General features: G+C 44.0%; 2 protein-coding genes and 1 long non-coding RNA gene across 3 annotated transcripts in view; 2 read left to right on the top strand and 1 right to left on the bottom strand.

Moving 5' to 3' along the window:
* LOC103297711 (zinc finger protein 271-like) overlaps positions 1 to 17,063 on the top strand; it is a 32,657-nt gene extending 15,594 nt beyond the window's left edge. The window contains exon 4 of the mRNA XM_054710545.1: positions 15,843 to 17,063. Coding sequence (XP_054566520.1) covers positions 15,843 to 16,822 — 980 coding nt within the window. The 3' untranslated portion in view covers positions 16,823 to 17,063. The remainder of the gene's footprint in view (positions 1 to 15,842) is intronic.
* Positions 1 to 19,490, bottom strand: part of LOC129147526 (zinc finger protein 665-like) — a 331,685-nt gene that overhangs the window by 61,394 nt on the left and 250,801 nt on the right.
* On the top strand, positions 2,054 to 5,617 carry LOC129147653 (uncharacterized). The gene is made up of 3 exons (XR_008554933.1): positions 2,054 to 2,387; positions 3,515 to 3,641; positions 5,343 to 5,617. It is a non-coding gene; the product is annotated as an uncharacterized LOC129147653 (long non-coding RNA).

Genomic DNA, 19,490 nt, shown 5'->3' with positions numbered 1-19,490 from the left:
TGAACTGGCCCGTGTTACACAGCAGTGCATACAGACACGTGTTCCCAACAAGGCTTGTTCAAAGGCTTTATGGAAGGAGGAGCAATTCATTGAAAAAGAAAATATTCTATATGATAGTGAAACATGGGGAGACGGGGGCTGTGGAGATATGAGATGAGCAGCACTCAGCAATGACTAGCATTGGATGTAAGAATATTAAAAGCCCACATTGAAAGGAGATGAGAAGGAGATTTGATTTTATCATGAAGATGTTTTATGGACAAGAGAGTGCTGTACAGGGTTCCCAAGTCAGAAGTTTTGTTATTGTTCTTCTGTAAATCCTCACCTGAGGGTATTATTTCCAGTGATTTTTAAATTTCTTATGTATTATTTGTTTTTAATTGATTTCAGACAGGACATGAGAGATATACACATGAATGATGAGAAAGAATCATGCATGGGCTGTGTCCTGCACTCCCCCTACTGGGAATGCAGCCCAAAATTCAGGCATGTGCCCTTGGATCAAATCATACCTGGGATCGTTCAGGTCCCCAGGGAGATGCTCTATACACTGAGCCAGACCAGGTAGGACCCCGTGTCAGAACTTTGCCAGGAGTGTCAGACCACTCCTGTGATCATTCTGCCAGTTTCAGTGTCCTGGAGGTTGGTTTCATTTAGAAATTATTTCCAGCCCTAGCCAGTTTTAGATGTTTTTCAACTACTCTGCTACATTACTTAGTTTTAATGCTTTATGACATGTTCCAATTTGGTGTATACTTCACTGTGTGTTTTTGCTCTGAATTTTAAAAAGTAGATTTTTATTGATTTCAGAGTGGGAGAGAGTGATAGAAACAGCAATGATGAGACAGAATCATTGATCAGTGGCATCCTGCATATCCCCCACTGACGATCAAACACACACCTCAGGCTTCTCTACCCAAAACAGAATTCAAACCCTGATCTCCTCTTTCATAGGTTGACGCTTGTACAGTAAGCCACACCAGGCCGACTTGGTCCTAAATTTTAAGTAGTATAAGGTTCTTACAGAATTATGAATTTTAAAGATTAATTGCACATATGCATACCCATCATTACTTGTTATTTAAAATACTTCATGTGGTTTTAACGTTTTGGAGCTATATATACATAAGTCATCTTTCAGTATGAATATGTATTTCATGGGCGTAATGGGGGAATAAAGACACATACGTAATACCTTAATAAAATAATTAAACAAGTGAATATGTATTTCATTTACTCTAAGTATAATTTGTGAATATTTGTATAATCTTATCTCATTGAGAATGCCTGAAACATCAACACTGCTGACATCTTTAATATGTCCATAAAGGACAAATTATCTTTCATTATGATAATTACAGTGGCATCTGAACATTAAGAAAAACACCAGTTACACCCTAACCGGTTTGGTTCAGTGGATAGAGCGTCGGCCTGCGGACTGAGGGGTCCCAGGTTCAATTCCAGTCAAGGGCATGTACCTTGGTTGCTGACAAGTCCCCAGTAGGGCATGTGCAGGAGGCAGTTGATCAGTGTTTCTCTTTCATCGATGTTTCTAACTCTCTATCCCTCTCTGTAAAAATCAATAAAATATATTTTAAAAAAAACAAAAAAAAATGCCAGTTACTTTGCCAGAATTGAAGTCTCCCACTGTTTCAAAGGCGTATTTATCTTTATTGATGTTCAAGTAAAAATTAAACAACAGAATTCGATTTAAAGTTTATATTATACATGTTAGTTCTTTATTTCAAATATATGTCCCACATTCTACCTCTGTATTATGACGAGCTTCATTGGTCTCACAGATAATGTGTTTTCATAAAAAGGACTCCAGTCCCTTTACCAGGAAAATAGCTCTTTTTTTTATCCATTTGAAGATGTCTCTTTCATGAGGAAGGTCATGTCCCAGTGCCTCTACCAGCAGATGTCGCTGTTTTCCTTGGAGTGATTTGGAGAAACCTTCCATCACCATCTTGGACTCTAGAACACACATTACCCAGAAGGCCTTGTGAGGAATACCGCCAGGTTAGCCAATGAAAGGTCAGAAAAGGCCTTTCTGTTACGTCACCCGCGTGCAGGGGCGGTACTTCCGGTGCACTCTGGGCGGCTATTGGTCTTCACCCAGAATCTACTCCAGTACCGGGTGGAAGGCTCCGGCGGGCGGCGGCAGAGCCAGGTGCTCGGAGGGAGAAGGCCGAGTCCTTGCCCGCTCAGCTCGCACGTGGGAGTGAAGTTCGCTGAGGCCACCGGGTTCCCCACGTCCCTGACGGAACAGAGACCCTTTACTGCCCCTCCCACCGCCCCTGCTTCTTACCGCCGCGCCGGCCTCTCCGGCCTCGATCCGCGCACAGCGTGCAATGGCAATGGCCTTGCTCAGGGGCTCAGCTGAGGTGAGTTCGCGTCCCCCTCCCGCCACACCGGCCCTCGCCGCCTCCTCACACTCCACCCAGCAGCCTGGGGTCAGGGCGCCTGTCACGTCCTGCAGCTCAGGTCCCCGTCAAGGACCCTGAGGAAGGTGGAGGGGAGAGAGGAGTGTGGTGAGTTCTGAGGACACAGGAAGTGCAGGGCAGAGTGGACAGGGGTGACCTGTATCTGAAATTCCCCTGTGGATGTGGGTGGTGAGTATTGAATCCAAGGTCAGAGACAGGCAGGGGGGATTTCGGAGCCTCATGCCCTACTTTCCCCAAGCTGTGGGGTCCACCAGGAATCGGGTTGTGGTAGATCCTTCTGAATCCTCTCAAGCACTCTGGATGCCATATGCCAAGGTCATGGGTGAGTCCTGAGAGATCCTGTGCTGTGGAGCAGGAAGGGGGCAGAGCTGAGGCAGTGAACTTGGGGTCTGAAGTTGGGATGGGGTTAGACATTACACAGTGGTGTGCACATCTGGAGGAAGTGTGAGCTGATGGTACCGGAAACGTCGTATTGGGACTTTATAAAAAATGTACGTCTATGTTTTTTATTGATGTCAGAGAGGAAGGGAGAGGGGGAGAGAGAAAGAGAGAGAAACATCATTGATGAGAGAGAATCATCCATAGGCTGCTTCTGGAAGCCCGTACTGGGTATGGAGTCTGCAACCCGGCCATGTGTCCTTGATTAGAGTCCAACCCGGGACTCTTCAGTCCACAGTCCAAAACTCTGTCCACTGAGACAAACCAGCCAGGGCTGGTATGAGGACTATAGGGTGAAGCATAAACCCTTGGCTTTGTCTTGGAGGCATGATCTGGGAGACTGCGGTGGTATTGCTTGGCAGGAAGGCTGGGGCCCTGCAGGCATCACCCAGAGCTTAGATGGTGTTTCTCTGCTGTCCCTCTTCCCAACCCATGTGTTGTGCTGAGGGCAGTCACAGTGACTAATGGGTCTGTGGTAGGAGAGCAGCCAGCACAGGCATTAGGGCCTGGTGTCCACACTAAACTGGGAACCCTGGAGGAGGAGGATGAGGGTGAGGAAGATGTGTAAGGAGTAGGATTGCTAGTTCTCAAAATTTCAACTATGGTTTCAATTATCTCAATTCTGACAGGTTGGTGTGACCTTTGAGGACATTGCCCTGTACTTCTCCAGGGAGGAATGGAGCCTCCTTGATGAGGGTCAGAGACAGCTGTACCTGAATGTGATGCTGGAGAACTTTGAACTTGTATCCTCCCTGGGTAAGACCCTCACTCTGGCTGGTTCCTTAGTCTTGGCTTTGCATTTCCCCATGTCCCCTCACTTTTAGGGGTGCTCTGTCCTCACCTGTGGACTGTATGCGTTGCTTGATTTGTCCAGTTTTCTAGGTTTTTGAGTGGTTGGCAGGGTGGGTTTGATTACACTGCTCCCTTCTATAGTTTTAATAACAACACCTGCTGCACCGAACTGGTAGAGAGGGTTTGTGGTTGGTTGTGTGGCAGAGAGACTAATGGATTCCAGTTGAGTAGTGAGTAAAAGCATATTCTTTATTCCTGTTGGTCATTTGTACGTATTTTTTTAAGTAGTGTCTACATCTTTAGTCTTATTTTATTTGTAAATATTTTTAGTTGATTGTAGAGAAGAAGAGAGAGAGAGACATCAATGATGAGAGAAAATTATTGATTGGGTATCTCCTGCATGCCTCCTACTGGGGATCCAGCCCACAACCCAGACATTTACCCTGACCATGAACCTAAGCCCACAACCCAGACATGTGCTCTGACCAGCAATAGAACTGGTGGTCTGTCAGTTCATGGGAAGATGCTCAATAAACCGAGCAACACTGTTGAGGGTCCTTTCTTCCTCTCTTTATCAGTGGGAGAGCTGCTGTGCAGGAGACACCCCTATGGAGCAGGACTTGCTTCAGCGGGGCTTTGTTGCTCAGTGAGTCTGCCCCTTGAGTGTGTTGCTTATGGATGTTGTAAGCTGGTATGGTATGACACTGACCACTGGTACACTGGTTCTTGGGTCTCCAGTGAGATATAAAGCCAGCCACTGCCTGGGGCCAGCAGGATGTACAGAGAGATCTGCAGAATCTCCTCTTTGTATTAGGTTTGGAAGTGCCCCGCCAAGGCCCAGCTGTGAAGCAAGGAAGGCTAGTGCTGGTGCCAGGTCTTGGGCCTTTTTATTGATAGTTTTGGAACTTCCTGACCCAACTGCAGGTTGTTTGACAGATTTTAGCCTGATCAAGGGCAGGCCATTCCTATACAAAACCTATCGCACACTCATGAGGGAGCCAGAAGGCAGAGGAGGCGGCGGTGGCCCCAGCCTTCCTGGGCAGGAGGCGAAGGCAAGACCCCAGCCTGGGCTCCGGCCACTGGAGGACCACGGCCCCGCCCCGCCTCGCCCTAGGGGCCCAGTGACTTCAGAGCTGCCGGCCACGGCAACCTACACATGCATGATTCAATCATGCACTGGGACTCTAGTTTCTGTATAATTCCTTGTATGTATATAAGTGTTATTTACCTTTGTCAAAAATGCATATCGGTGTTTCTCATCGATGTTTCTAACTCTCTTTTCCTCTCTTCCACTCTGTAAAAAATCAATAAAATATATTTTTTTAAAACATTCAGTGCATAGACTGGGTTTTTGAGTAGATGAATGTTTAAATTTACTGAGATTAACAAATTGTGATCTAAATGGAATATACCAGCAGGGCCAGTGTGGCTCAGTGCTTGGGCATCATCTCGTACAGCACAGGTTGTGGATTTGATTGCTGGTGGGGATATGTGCCTGGCTTGTGGGCCAGATCCACAGAAGTGGGTGTGCAGGAGGCAGCTGGCCGATATGGTACTCTTCCAAAATGTTTCTCTCCCTCTCCTTCCTCTCTCTAAAAATTAATAAACTATTCTTTAAGAATAAAAATAAACATTAACTGATTGTACTTTTTTACTTTTTTTCAGCAGTGTGTTAAGGATTCACAGTCTCCACATCCTAGAGAATAATTTGTTCGGTCAATCATAATTTATTTAAACTCTTTTTTTTTTATAATTTTGTCATGCTACCTCACTGTTTGTATTTTTTCTTCGAATTTATGGTGAACCTTTTCTCTGAAGTGCATTTGCTGAGTCTGTATCTTTGTTAAAACATCTTATCGTATGTTCTGTTTATTGTGTTATGAGTTCTGGCAATTTTCTTTAAAGTTAGGACAGTGGAACAACAAAGATGGATGTTGGAAATTCTCTCATTTTGTGCCTTTTTTACTTTAGGAAATAAATGTTTTTTTGTATTGGAATAATATGTTTTAATATTTTTACTTTTAAAAATATTTTAATTTTCGTAGCTCCTTTGGCTCAGTGAATACAGCATCAGCCTTCGGACTGAAAGGTCCCAGATGAGCTTCTAATCAAGGGCATATGCCACGATTGGGGGGTCAATCCCCAATGTGGGGCTTGCAAGAGGCCACCAAAGAATCATTCTCTGTCATCATGTTTCTGTCTCTCTCTACCTCTCTTTTCCTCTCTGAAATCAATAAAAATATATTTTAAAAATATTTTAATTTATTTAATAAATTAATAAAAATATTTAATTGATTTTAAAAATATTTTTTATTTCATAGAGCAAGAGAGGTTGGGAGGGAAAGAGAAACATTAATGATGACAGCCCTGGAAGGCAGCTCAGTGGACCTTCAAAAAGTTCAGTGTCAGAGAAAGTCAGGAAGTCACAGTTCCATTGAGTTGCATGGCACATGCGTGGGCTCCTGATAGATCCCCACGTGAGTCTTGTAGAAGGCAGCTTGTCAGTGATTCTCTCTTATCATCGATGTTTCTGTCTCTCTGTCCCTCTCCCTTTTCTTGAGAAATCAATAAAAATTAAAGAAAACTGAGTCCCTTATATTAAAAAAGAAAAAAAGAAACATCGATGAGAGGGAATCATTGATCGGCTGCTTCCTTCACACCCTATGGGGGATGGAGCCTGCAATCCAGGCATGTGCTCTGACTGGGAATCGATCCAAGAACCTCCTTGTGCGTGGGTTGATGCTCAACCACTGACCCATACCAGCCGGGTGATTCACTACATTTCAAATGCCATGCCCTGTGCAATGAACATTTTTAATTTTTACCTGCACTAGTAACATTCTCCATTGCTTTCAGAACACCAGCCATCTGATCCTGCACTAAGCCCTTGCTTTGTAGTCTGCATTTTCCTTGTCTCCTGTCATGGGGGTTCTTGGGTTGGAACAGGTCCCTCAGGAAGGCCAGAGGGCATCTGGGTGGGCAGGGTGTTTTAGAGTCCCAAAGCCAATGCAGCGGGGAAATAGAAGGGCAGTGATCAGACTCCCTGTGCCCTAGATCAGGCATCCTAGATTTGAATTTCAGATTCTCTATTATTACCGGGACTTACATTGAAATAACCCCTTCTGCTGGTCTAAGTCCGTTTCCTCCTGTGAAAAACAAGTATGAGGAATGTCCCCAGGCCAGAGCTATTGGAGGAGGTCAAGTGGTAAGGTGTCCACTTGCTGTAATGCAGCTGTGCCTGCAGCCTGCCTTGGCTCCAGCCACTCCCTGCAGATCCATTCCGAGGCAGGCACTTCTCGTTCCCCCAATGTCCGCAAGCACCTTTGTGGGTGCATTTTAGTGAGAAATGGGACCTGTAAGAAGCCACTGATTCTGCTGCAGGGAGGCAGGTGCTGTGGGCACTCAGGTCCCATTGTGGTGCGCCCCATATCAAACTGCTGAAAAAGTTCAGTGTCAGAGAAATGAAGTCAGCTCCCCAAGTTTACACCACAGACAAGTGTCAGATTCACGGGGCTGGATTTTAGCCATTATTTTCTCCAGCGTCAGACACAGTCTCTACCACTGATGTGCAGCCCTCACTGGAGCAGGTACAGGATGAGGACCAGGGAGGCTCAGCTGCAGCTCCTGTTTCCATGGTTGCAGTTATGCGTTTCCTCCCATTCCCTTTACATCTCAGAGCCCTTACCCTGGGCCTCCCCGTGTTGAGGGGAACGCCATCATTTCTCAGCTGCAGTGGTTTCTCCAGGGGACCTTCTCTGAGAGTGAGCTGCTGTTTGTCTGCCTCCCCTTTGATCCCAGCAGACTCTGACCCACAGGAGACCTCTGAGGTAATTAGGGATGGGTCTCTGCACTTGTGCCCACATGTTGGGGGTCATGCTGCCATCCTATTTACTGCGTTGAATTTCATGCTTCAGTTTGACCCTTGCTATATGGCACTGACACTCACCCTTCAGGAGAGGATTTACTTTGACATGAATTCTTGGACCTAATATTAGGAAGTGATGCTGGAGTCCCACATGATCCTGGTCTCCTTGGACGGGTGCTCACCTCTTATTCATGCATAGGAGCCACTGCCATGTGATTCTGTCCTCTATATCCCTACTGGCTGAATGAGGCAATGGCTCTCACCATGTTTTTTCTGCAGTCGGTATTATGTTCTGGACTCAAATCCTCCTTCCCAGCCTCCTGTGTCTGCACCCTGGGTCTTTGGGTTGGAACAGATTCCTTTTGAGTACAAGCCTCACCGCAGTGCACAGCACACTGGGCCACGACTGAGATCCTCACTGTGCTTTTCCTGACAATCTCCCCTGACTGACTCTCCACACACCACATTTTTTGATTGTAGGTTAAAGTGGCTTTCCAGATGCTGCTGTTTGCCATTTTGGCCAGTTACTCTGATTTTTTTTTTGAGTTGTTTCCATGTACACCGGCATGTCAAACTCAAAGGCTAACAGGGGCCATATAAACAACATTTATGTAAGCCGCAAAACAAAAACAAACAAAAACAAAAAAGCTTCAATCTTCATAGAACTGTAGGCTTATTTTGAAAGAGACATGCTGACGACGAAACCGGTTTGGCTCAGTGGATGGAGCATCGGCCTGTGGACTGAAGGATCCCAGGTTTGATTCAGGTCAAGGGCATGTACCTTGGTTGAGGGCACATCCCCGGTGGGAGGTGTGCAAGAGGCAGCTGGTCGTTGTTTCTCTCTCATTGATATTTCTGGCTCTCTATTTCTCTCCCTTCCTCTCTGTAAAAAATCAATAAAATATATTAAAAAAAAAAAAAAAAAGAGCAGGTCCTGAAGAAAGATATGCAAAACCAGCCACGCAGGTGCAGGAGAAACAAACTGGCCCCAGACATCACCTCCACTGATCGCGCTAGAGGACCCTGAGTATACTTGGTGTGTTCTTGGGCTGTTTGACCCTAAATCTAATTCCAGTCAAATGAGAAATACAGGATCTGGGCCTTGGAGCAAGAAACTACATTACCCAGAAGGCCACGCATGGAATGCCACAAGGCTGAGCCAATGGGGGCTCAGAGAAGGCGTTGCTCTTTGGCTGCTTCTGTAAGGGCGGGACCGGTAGTCCTTGTGGCGGGATTTTGTTTTCTCAGGTTATTGTCACAGGCGGTCAGGAGTTCTAGTCGCATGGTCTCCGGGAGAAGGCTGGAGAGTGGTGTTCCCCGCCAAACAGCCAATGGACGGAGCCTCCAGTGGTGCTCACAGCTCACACTGGGAATGAAACTCAGAGTCACTAACGGGACCGGCGCCAGGGCCGGGACAGGCACCGCCATTCCTGCAGCGGCTTCTACTCCGGCCGCTCCCGCCCCGCTCGGCCCACAGAGAGCAATGGCGGCGCCCGCGCTGGGGAGCTTCGCTGAGGTGAGTTCCTGTCCCCCAGGCCTCACTTCCTCCTTCACAGACACCACAGCCTGAGGGGCATCTGTGAGGTCCAGCAGCTCAGTCCGCGTGGAGGACCGTGAGGAAGGCGGAGGGGAGGGAGGAGCGTTGTGGCTTCTGAGGCACAGCCAGTGCAGGGCGGAGAGGACAGGGCTGACTGGCATCTGAGGTTCCCTGAGGGTGTGGGCTGTGAGGATTGGCGGACAGATCAGAGGCTGCAGGGAGGACGGCACAGCCTCGTTGGGGCTTTCCCGGCTGTGGGGTCCCTCAGGGGCCGGGGGTGGTTCTGGACCCGGCGGGGAGACAAGCTCTCTACATGCCATGTGCCAAGTTCATGGGTGAGTCCAGCCAGATCCAGTGGCATTGGAGCAGGAAGGGGGCAGAGCTGAGGGAGTGAACCTGGGACTGAAGATGGGAAGAGGTTAAAGGTTACCCAGTGGTGTGCAGGAAGTGTGAGCTGATGGTCCCCGGGACCTGGTGTGGGGACTTAAAGGTGAAGCATAAACCCAGGCTTGGCTGTGTCTTGGAGGCATGATCTAGGAGACTGCAGTGGAATTGCTTGGCAGGAAGGCTGGGGCCCTGCAGGCATCGCCCAGACCTTAAATGGCATTGCCCTCTATCTTCCCCTCCCTCAATCCTTCCCACACAACCCAGCTACTCTGCTGAGGGCAATCCCAGTGAGTAATGGGACTGTGATGAGAGAGCAGCCTGCACTGGCATTAGGGCCTGGTGTCCACACTAACCGGGTGCCCTGGAGGAGGTTGAGGAGGGGAAGGTGTGTAAGGAGTAGGAGTGGGGGTTCTCAGAGAGACAGCGCTGGTTTCATTGTCTCCATTCTGACAGGTTGGCGTGACCTTTGAGGACATTGCCCTGTACTTCTCCAGGGAGGAATGGAGCCTCCTTGATGAGGGTCAGAGACAGCTGTACCTGAATGTGATGCTGGAGAACTTTGAACTTGTATCCTCGCTGGGTAAGACTCTCACTGTCACCAGTGACCTGGACTTGGCTTTGGGATTTCCCAGGCCCCATCTCCCAGGGTGTGCTCTGTCCTCCCATGTAGACTGTGGTTCTGCTTGATTTTCCAGTTTCCTGGGTAGTTGCTGTCCTGGGGAGGGTGGGTCTGTTTCCGCTGCTCCCTTCTTTCCTGAAGTCCCAGTTTTCCCCGCTGTACTACGTTCACAGGGAAGGACTTGTGGTTGGTAGTGTTACAGGAAGACTAAGGGATTCCACCTTGATCAGTGAGGAAAGCATTTTCTATATTCCTGTTGCTCATGTGTATATATTTTTGAAAAATTACCTCTACATCCTTAAGCCTGTTTATTAACGCGATATTTTTTTTTGTTAAATAGTCTTGAATACCTTGTATATTTTATATATTAATTGCTTACCACATACAGGAACACATATTTTTGTATGTGCTTAATAGTGCTTTGCAGATATTACTTCCCCACACCCCCTTTTCTACAAAGTCCATGGATTTGGCAACCCAGCATTCAGCAGGTCTAGTGCCACCATGTTTCTAGAAGGCTCAGATGCTTGTTCCTCCTGCTTAGCAAGTAAATATTGTTAATGAAGTTATATAGACTTTGCTTTTGAGGCAGAGTCATTGCATTGATATTATCTGCAGTATAGTATGAACATACCTTCATTATTTCCGGGGAACTGCAACTATTTGTGTGAATTTCTGTTTATATCGCAATATTTGCTTTATGGTGCTGATGAGAACTGAATCCACAATATCTCCAAGGAATTCCTTTTATACTTTGCAAGTATTTTCTTCTGTTTTCTAGATTGCCCTTTCATTTCAATTTGTTTATTGCTGTTGTTCTGTAAAGACGCTGTTATTTCTTTATTTGTTGCAGTGTGCACTGCTTATTTTTTCTGTTTTGTATGGTGGTTGGTGTCACATTAAGAAACTCCTGTCCAAAACAAATCTTTAAAACTTTTTCTCTATGTTGTCCTGAGGAGTTTTCAGTTTTAGCGCTGACTTTTAATTCTGTCATGTAGGTTGAGTTACATTTTATCAGTGGTGTCCAGAATTGTGTTTACATGTAAGTATTGATTTTCAGCAGCACCATTCATTGAAGAAACTATCTTTCCTTCCTTCTGTGTCTTGCAGCTTTGTCAGAGATTACTTAAACGTCTGTGCCTGGGTTTATTTCTGTGTTTTCTGTTCTGTTCTGTTGATCTATGTTTGTGTTAATCTAGGAACACACTGTTTGGTTGCTTTCTCTTTGTAATAAATTCAAATCAAGAAGTGTGATGCCACCAGCTTTTTTCTCGCTCAAGATTGCTTTTGTTAATGGAGGTCTTCTGATTCCGTTTCCAGATTCTCTACTCATTTCTTTGTAAAATACCATTGGAGTTGTTGGGATTGCATTTAATCTGTAGTTTGCCTTGTGTACTGTTGCTATCTCCACCATGTTTCATTTCTCAATCCATGAACACAGGTTGTCTTTCAATTGATTTGTGTTTTTTTTTGCATTCCTTTCACCTCTGTCTTCTAGTATTCAATATACAGATGTTTCACATTTTGGTTGAATTTCTTCTTGCAGATTTTAATTGTTTTTAATACTTTGTAAATTCAATTACTTCCTTTATTTTTCTATCAAAGAATTTATTGTTAGTGTGTAGAAATGGAACTAATGTATGTATGTTTATTTTGCATCCTGTAACTTTTCTGAATTTAATTCGTTAATCTTTTTTATCTTCACCCGAATAGTGAGGATATGTTTTCCATTGATTGTTTTTTTAGAGAGAGAGTGGGAGACACACAGAGAGAGAGAGAGAGAGAGAGAGAGAGAGAGAAACATCGATTGGTTTCCTCCCATATGAGAGCGGGAATCGGACCTGCAATCCAGGTACCTGCCCTTGATTGGGAATCGAACCCTGGTGCTCCAGTGCACAAGCCAGCACTCCCATCAGTGATTCACACTGGCTAGGGCTCTATTCTTTACATTAATTAATTAATTATTTATTTAAATATATGTATTTTTTTATTTCCAAGAGGAAGAGGAGAGAGAGATAAAAACATCAATGATGAGACAGAGTCAGAAAAATCGATGATGAGAGTCTTTGATCATTTGCCTCCTGCACGACCCCCACTGGTGATTGAGCTCCCAACCAGTATGAGTGTCCTAACAAGGAATCCCATTGTGACCTCCTAGTTCATGCGTCAGTGCTCAATCAGTGAGACATACCAGGCAGCATTTATTATTGATTTTAGAGACAGGAAGGGAGAAGGAGAAAGAAAGAGAGTGAAGCATTGATGTGCTGTTCTACCCATGTATGCATTCATTGGCTGTCCCCTACATGTGCCCTCAAGGGGGATCAAACCCACAACCTTGGTGCATCGGAACCACTCGCTCTAAAACTGAGCCATCTGGCCAGGGCTCTGAATTTATTAATTTCAGGAGCTCATAGTGGGATCTTGAGAAATTTCTCTATGGAGGGTCATGTCATCTGGTAACATCAAAGTCTCTTATGATGCATTGTGGTTCTTAGTGACAGCTGTCATGTCTTATCATTCATTTGTTTTTGAACTTATTTCAGGCTTGGTTTTTGGTTGTTTTTAGTTTGTTTTTGCTTTAGTGTAACTAAAGGCTTGCACATTATTATATCTTTTTATAAAATATACCTTTTAGGTATTCCTTTCTTTTGTCTTGTCTCCGTTTTACTTATGTTTGTTCTAATACTTATGGTTTCTTTCCTTTGGAACCTTTGGATTTACTTTCCTGCTGTGTTTCTTGTTTCCTGTGGTGCCATGTTAGGTATTTGGAGATTTTTGTGACAATGTAGGCATTTATCTCTATAAAATTTCCCCTTATAATTACGTTTTCTGAATGTTATATATAAGCTTTGGTAGATTGTTTTGTTATTTGTCTCTAGAGTTTTTTCAGATCACTTCTCTTTTTGGCTACCCTGAAATTCTTTTTTTTTTTTTTTAATATATTTTATTGATTTTTTTACAGAGAGGAAGGGAGAGAGATAGAGAGATAGAGAAACATCAATCAGCTGCCTCCTGCACCCCCCCCCCTCCTGCCACTGGGGATGTGCCCACAAGCAAAGTACATGCCCTTGACTGGAATCGAACCCGGGACCCTTCAGTGCGCAGGCCGACGCTCTATCCACTGAGCCAAACCGGTTTCGGCTACCCTGAAATTCTTATGTATTTATTTGTTATTCCTTTTACATAGAAAGTTAGAGAAATTGAGAGAGAGAAAAACAGAGAGAGAGAGAGAAGAGAGAGAGAGAGAGAGAGAGAGAGAGAGAGAAAGGTTGGAGAGAAACATCAATTGGTTGCAAGCACATCCCAGTAGGAGGTGTGCAGGAGACAGCTGATTGATGTTTCTCTCTCATCAATGTTTCTAACTATCTGTTCTTCTCCCTTCCTCTCTGTAAAAAAATCAATAAAATATATATTAAAAATTTTTTTTCAGTTTTTTGGAGAACAGACCACTAAGATCAATGAGAACAGAAGCACAGTGGCTGATAGTGGCTACGCTGACCCTTTATTTTATTTTTTATAAAATTTATTTTTATTGATTTCAGAGAGGAAGAGAGGGTGAGAGAGACAGAAACATCAATAATCAGAGAGAATCATTGATTGGCTGCCTCCTGCACGCCCCCTTTGGGGACCGAACCCACAACCTGGTCATGTGCCCTTGAGAGGAATCGAACTTGGGTCCTTTCCGTCCCCAAGCCAATGCTCTATCTACTGAGCAAAACCAGCTAGGGCTAAAAAAATTTTTTTAAATACCTTTTTATTGATTTATGAGAGGAAAGGGGAGAGAGAGAGAGTGTGCGAGACATTAATGATGAGAGCGTATCACTGATGAGCTGCCTCCTTTATGCCCCCTATTGGGAATGAACCCACCACAAATGGCATGTGCCCTTGAATGGAACCTAGGACTTTTCAGTCCACAGGCTGACCCTCTATCCACAGAGCAAACCAGCTAGGGCGGACCCTTGATTTATTTATTTTTTATTAACCCTTGATTTTGACCTTAGATATCTTCAAATGTGTTTGCTCATCCAGTTTCCTGTCATCCTTTCTATGCAGTTCTCCTTATTTGGTATTCTGTATGACTTTTTATCTTCATGGTATTCTTATTCCCATTTCCTATGGGATGTTTTTCTCATTGATGACTGTCTACTTACTCTGGGATGGGAAAAGATTCTCTATCTCTGATTCTGCCATCTCGCTGCTATAACTCTCATAGGTCTTTTGTCTGTGATCTCATTTGTGCTTTGTTGTTCTACCATAGTGCTAACCATCCATCTTTTTAGTTTTTCTTTTAAGATTGGCATCATTTATCCCATGCAGTGGCTCAACTGGAATGTAAGAGGCAGAATCCTTTCTGCATCACAGGAGAAACATGACTTTATCAATGTCAGGATAGACCCATAGGGAATCTTGCCTTGGTGAAGGACTCTGGGGGCGGTATTCATGCCTGGGCTTTGTTACTTTCATAACTGGGAACCCATTTTGTTCAACAATATTTTGTTACCATTGCCCACTCCTCACCCAATTCGACTTCTTCTTGCTTAATGTTGACACTTTGGGTACGACTCAGTCTTAATAGTGCTCATTCTACTGACTCCCAGCGCAATGATAACCTTAACCTCTCTAAACTTTGCACCTCTACCTCTCACACATATCGCTTTACTGCACTCCAATGTTGCTCCATGCCTGCAGAGCCTTAGAGTGCACACGTGTTATATTGACGCTGAACATCACGTGCTCTAATATGATTGATAGTTTATGGGTTTGAACACATTGAAATTATTCTGCACAGAATCACATCGCCAGCATGAAAGATCCTACAAGGAAGCCATTTGTGGAGTAATAACGAGTAGACCCTGCCTGTCTTCTTTTTGTCCCAGCCTATGCTTCTGTCCTCCCTTGGTGAGATTTTCATCATCCAGGGACCTTTTGGGCCATGTTATATATAACAGCCATTTCCTGAGAGTCTGACTTACTTGTCTTGAAAATAATTGTATGGAATCATGTCCAGTCATGGCAGATCAACATATGTTGTGAACATATTCTGTTTTTATCAGGACAACATACACTTCACCTACGTTTATTTTTGTTCAGGTTGCTGCTGTGGAGCAGAGAATGTGGAGGCCCCGACTGAACAGAAGGTTTCTGTAAGAGTGTCACAGGCAAGGAATCCCAAGGTAGCCTTGTCTTCTCAGAAGAGCCACCCCTGCGAGAGCTGTGGGGTCGTCTTGGGAAACATTTTCCACGTGATGGAGCTGCAGGGAATACAACACGGACAGATACTGTTGAGATGTGGGGCATGTGCAAAACGATTCTTTTTCAGAGTAAAATTTCACCAGCAGCATGTGAGAGAGAAGGCTTTTATTAGAGGTGTGGAAAGGATCTCACTCACAAATAACTCCAATTTTAGTGTGTCCCAGAATTGTTTCACATGCGGGGAGGTTGGGCAGGGTTCCCTTACTGGGTCAGGACCTCTCCATCTAAAGGCTACTCAGACCAGGGACAGGCCAACTGCATTGTCGACGTGTGGGATGACGTTTCAAAGGATTAAATATAATTTCAGTAGAAAAGAATGTAAGAAAGACCTTAGTTGCACCCATATGCTTCTTCAGGAAAAAGGTGTCCATCTTGGAAGTCGGTGTTTTGTGTCTTGTGAATCTGGAAAATATTTTACTAAATTATCTAGCTTTCATTATCAACAGAGAGGTCACACTGGAGAAAAGCCTTATAAATGCATTGAATGTGGAAAATCTTTTGCAGGGAGCAGTGGTCTTCGATATCATCAGAGAGTTCACACTGGAGAAAAGCCTTATAAATGCTATGAATGTGGAAAATCTTTTACAGGGAGCAATACTCTCCAATATCATCAAAGAGTTCACACTGGAGAAAAGCCTTATAAATGCAGTGAATGTGGAAAATCTTTTGCAGGGAGCAGTGATCTCCAATATCATCAGAGAGTACACACTGGAGAAAAGCCTTATAAATGCAGTGAATGTGGAAAATCTTTTACACAGAGCAAAGGTCTCCTATATCATCAGAGAGTACACACTGGAGAAAAGCCTTATAAATGCAGTGAATGTGGAAAATCTTTTAAACAGAGCAAAGGTCTCCTATATCATCAGAGAATTCACACTGGAGAAAAGCCTTATAAATGCAGTGAATGTGGAAAATCTTTTGCAGGGATCAATGGTCTCCAATATCATCAAAGCGTTCACAGTGGAGAAAAGCCTTATAAATGCAGTGAATGTGGGAAATGTTTTACCCATTCAGCTGCCCTTCGTTATCATCAGAGAGTTCATATGGGAGAAAAGCCATATAAATGTAGTGAATGTGGAAAATCTTTTACACAGAACAAAGGTCTCCTATACCATCAGAGAGTTCACACTGGAGAAAAGCCTTATAAGTGCAGTGAATGTGGAAAATCTTTTACTGGGAGCAACTCTCTCCAATATCATCAGAGAGTTCACACTGGAGAAAAGCCTTATAAATGCAGTGAATGTGGAAAATCTTTTACAGGGAGCAATGCTCTGCAATATCATCAGAAAGTTCACACTGGAGAAAAACCGTATCAATGCAGTGAATGTGGGAAATCTTTTACCCATTCAACTGCCCTTCGTTATCATCAGAGACTTCATACGGGAGAAAAGCCTTATACTTGCAGTGAATGTGGGAAATCTTTTAGAAGTAGCAATGGTCTCCAATATCATCAGAGAGTTCACACTGGGGAAAAGCCTTATTAATGCAGTGAATGTGGGAAGTCTTTCATCTAGAGCAGTGATCTTTGTTATCATCACAGACTTCATACAGGAGAAAAGCCTTATCAATGCTATGAATGGGGGAAATCTTTTACTGCTAACATCCTTCATCAACATCAGAGCGTTCATACAGGAGAAAAGCCATATAAATGTAGTGAAATTGGAAAATCTTATACAAGTAGCCGTGATCTCCAATATCATCAGAGTTCACACTGGAGAAAGCCATTATGACTGCAATTAATGTGAGGTATTTCTCTGCCAAATTTCTAAATTTGGTCTCCGCATAATAGTAAAAATGTGAAAAATTTCTTAGATGTGTATGAAATGTTTCTTAGTAGGATTTACAGTAGTACAAGAAAATTTGTGAATCCTCACTTTTCTGAATTGTATCTCATACATTTAATCACCTATATTATGTAAAGTTCCCAATAGTGTTTTGGCTGTTGTGTTTGTTTTTATGTTGGAACACTATGTAATTATGTTGCACTTTCTGACATACAGAGATGTCCTGCCAAATCTATGTCAGTGCATATTTCTATTGCTGAAGGTATTTCACCTGAACCACCTACAAGGTCCCTACAGATGGCCTCAATCACCATCCGCATGTGCCCAGGGAAGCTAACTCTGTTGTCTAATTTGTTGAAGAAAAATAGGAATACCTGAGCCCTTATTTCTTACTTGTTTTTTTGTAATGAGTTGCCATATAGGACTGGTGTAAGTGTTGGCCCCATTAAACATAATGTTTCAGAAGAATTGCTATTTTCTTTTTTTTTTAATAAATATTTATTGTTCAGATTATTACAGGTGTTCCTCTTCCCCCCCCTCCCAACTCCCCTCCACCTGATTCCCCACCCCACCCCATGCCCTTACCCCCCGCCACTGTCTTCATCCATAGGTGGAAGATATTTGTCCAATCTCTTCCTGCACCCCTTAGGCCCCCTTCCTTCTGATAATTGTCCATCCCCTCCCTTTCTATGTCCCTGATTCTATTATATTCACCAGTCCATTTTGTTCTTCAGATTTTTTATTCACTTGATTTTTAGATTCACTTGTTGGTAGGTATGTATTTTATATCTTCTTGTTGTTCATAATTTTTACCTTTACCTTTTTCTTCTTCTTCCTCTTCTTAAAGAATACCCTTTAGCATTTCATGTAATCCTGGTTTGGTGGTGATGAACTCCTTTAGCTTTTTCTTGTCTGTGAAGCTCTTAGTCTGACCTTCAATTTTGAAAGATAGCTTTGCTGGGTAGAGTAATCTTGGTTGTAGCTTCTTGCTGTTCATCACTTTGAATATTTCTTGCCACTCCCATCTGGCCTGCATAATTTCTGTTGAGAAATCAGCTGACAGTCGTATGGGTACTCCCTTGTAGGTAACTAACTGTTTTTCTCTTGCTGCTTTCAAGATTCTCTCTTTGTCTTTTGCCCTTGGCATTTTAATATGATGTATCTTGGTGTGGTCCTCTTTGGATTCCTCTTGTTTGGGGTTCTGTGCGTTTCCTGAACTTGTAAGTCTATTTCTTTCACCAGGTGGGGGAAGTTTTCTTTTCATTATTTCTTCAAATAGGTTTTCAGTATCTTGTTCTCTCTCTCTTCTTCTGGCATCCCAAAAATTCAGATGTTAGTACGCTTAAAGCTGTCCCAGAGGCTCCTTATGCTATCCTCACACTTTTGGATTCTTCTTTCTTTCTGCCTCTCTGGTTGGATGTTTTTTGCTTCCTCATATTCCAGCTCTTTGGTTTGACTCTTCGGGTACGGTGATATACAGTTGAGTTTCTATATATTCTTTATTTCAGAGAGTGTATGCATAATTTCTGAATGGTCCTTTTCCATTTTTTTTGGTATTCTCATTAAGGTCCTTGAAGGTCTCTTCAAGTTTCTCAGCAGTTTTTAGAAGATTCTTGAGTAACCTTATAAATGTGGTTGTGAACATTGTGTTGTCCATTAGTTTACTTTCCTCCATCTCTTCTATTCGTGACAAACTTCGGTGTCTCCGCATTTTGGCTGCCTCCCTGTGTTGATGGAGTGGCTTTGTGTGGTCAGTGACCTATTGGGGGCGGTAGCTCAGCTTCCTCAATCACCCTAGGTGGTCGCTCTTGGTACACCCCTTTATGGGCTGAGTGGAAAGTCTTGGTGTAGTTAAAAGCCTTGATTGCTGTTGGTACACTGGGAGGAATTGACCTCCAGGCCAATTGGCTGTGAGGACCTGCTGTGTCTATAATGGAAACACTGCTGCGCTGGAGACACGCTTGTGGTACAGGGCTTGTTTTAGTGGTGCTTTAGTGCTCACTGAGTCCACCTCCTGTATGTGTCACTTATGGATGTGAGGAGTTGAAATCTGGTGCCTCACACTGACCACTAGGTGCTTTGGCTTCTGAATCTCCAATGGGGTGCAGTTCAGCTGTTGTCTGAGGCTACCCTGCAGGAGCTACAGCGAGAACTGCCGTCCTCTCCTCCCTGCTTGGAGCTTGTAGGCCTTGGAGCTGTCTGTACCGGGTTGCAAGTTTACTAGTTTAAACTGCAATAGAGAAGGCCATTCATATGCAAAAGCCACTGCTAGGAGCTTGGATGTGTTTGCAGATTGTGCATGGCGGAGTCTCAGGGCGTCACTAGGCTATGGCGTGGCAAACACCCATGGCTGGCAGTGAGCCACCTC

This window comes from Eptesicus fuscus, chromosome 21 (genome assembly GCF_027574615.1).
Source record: "Eptesicus fuscus isolate TK198812 chromosome 21, DD_ASM_mEF_20220401, whole genome shotgun sequence".
NCBI classification, from domain to species: domain Eukaryota; kingdom Metazoa; phylum Chordata; class Mammalia; order Chiroptera; family Vespertilionidae; genus Eptesicus; species Eptesicus fuscus.
This window is presented reverse-complemented; position numbering and strand designations above follow the sequence as displayed.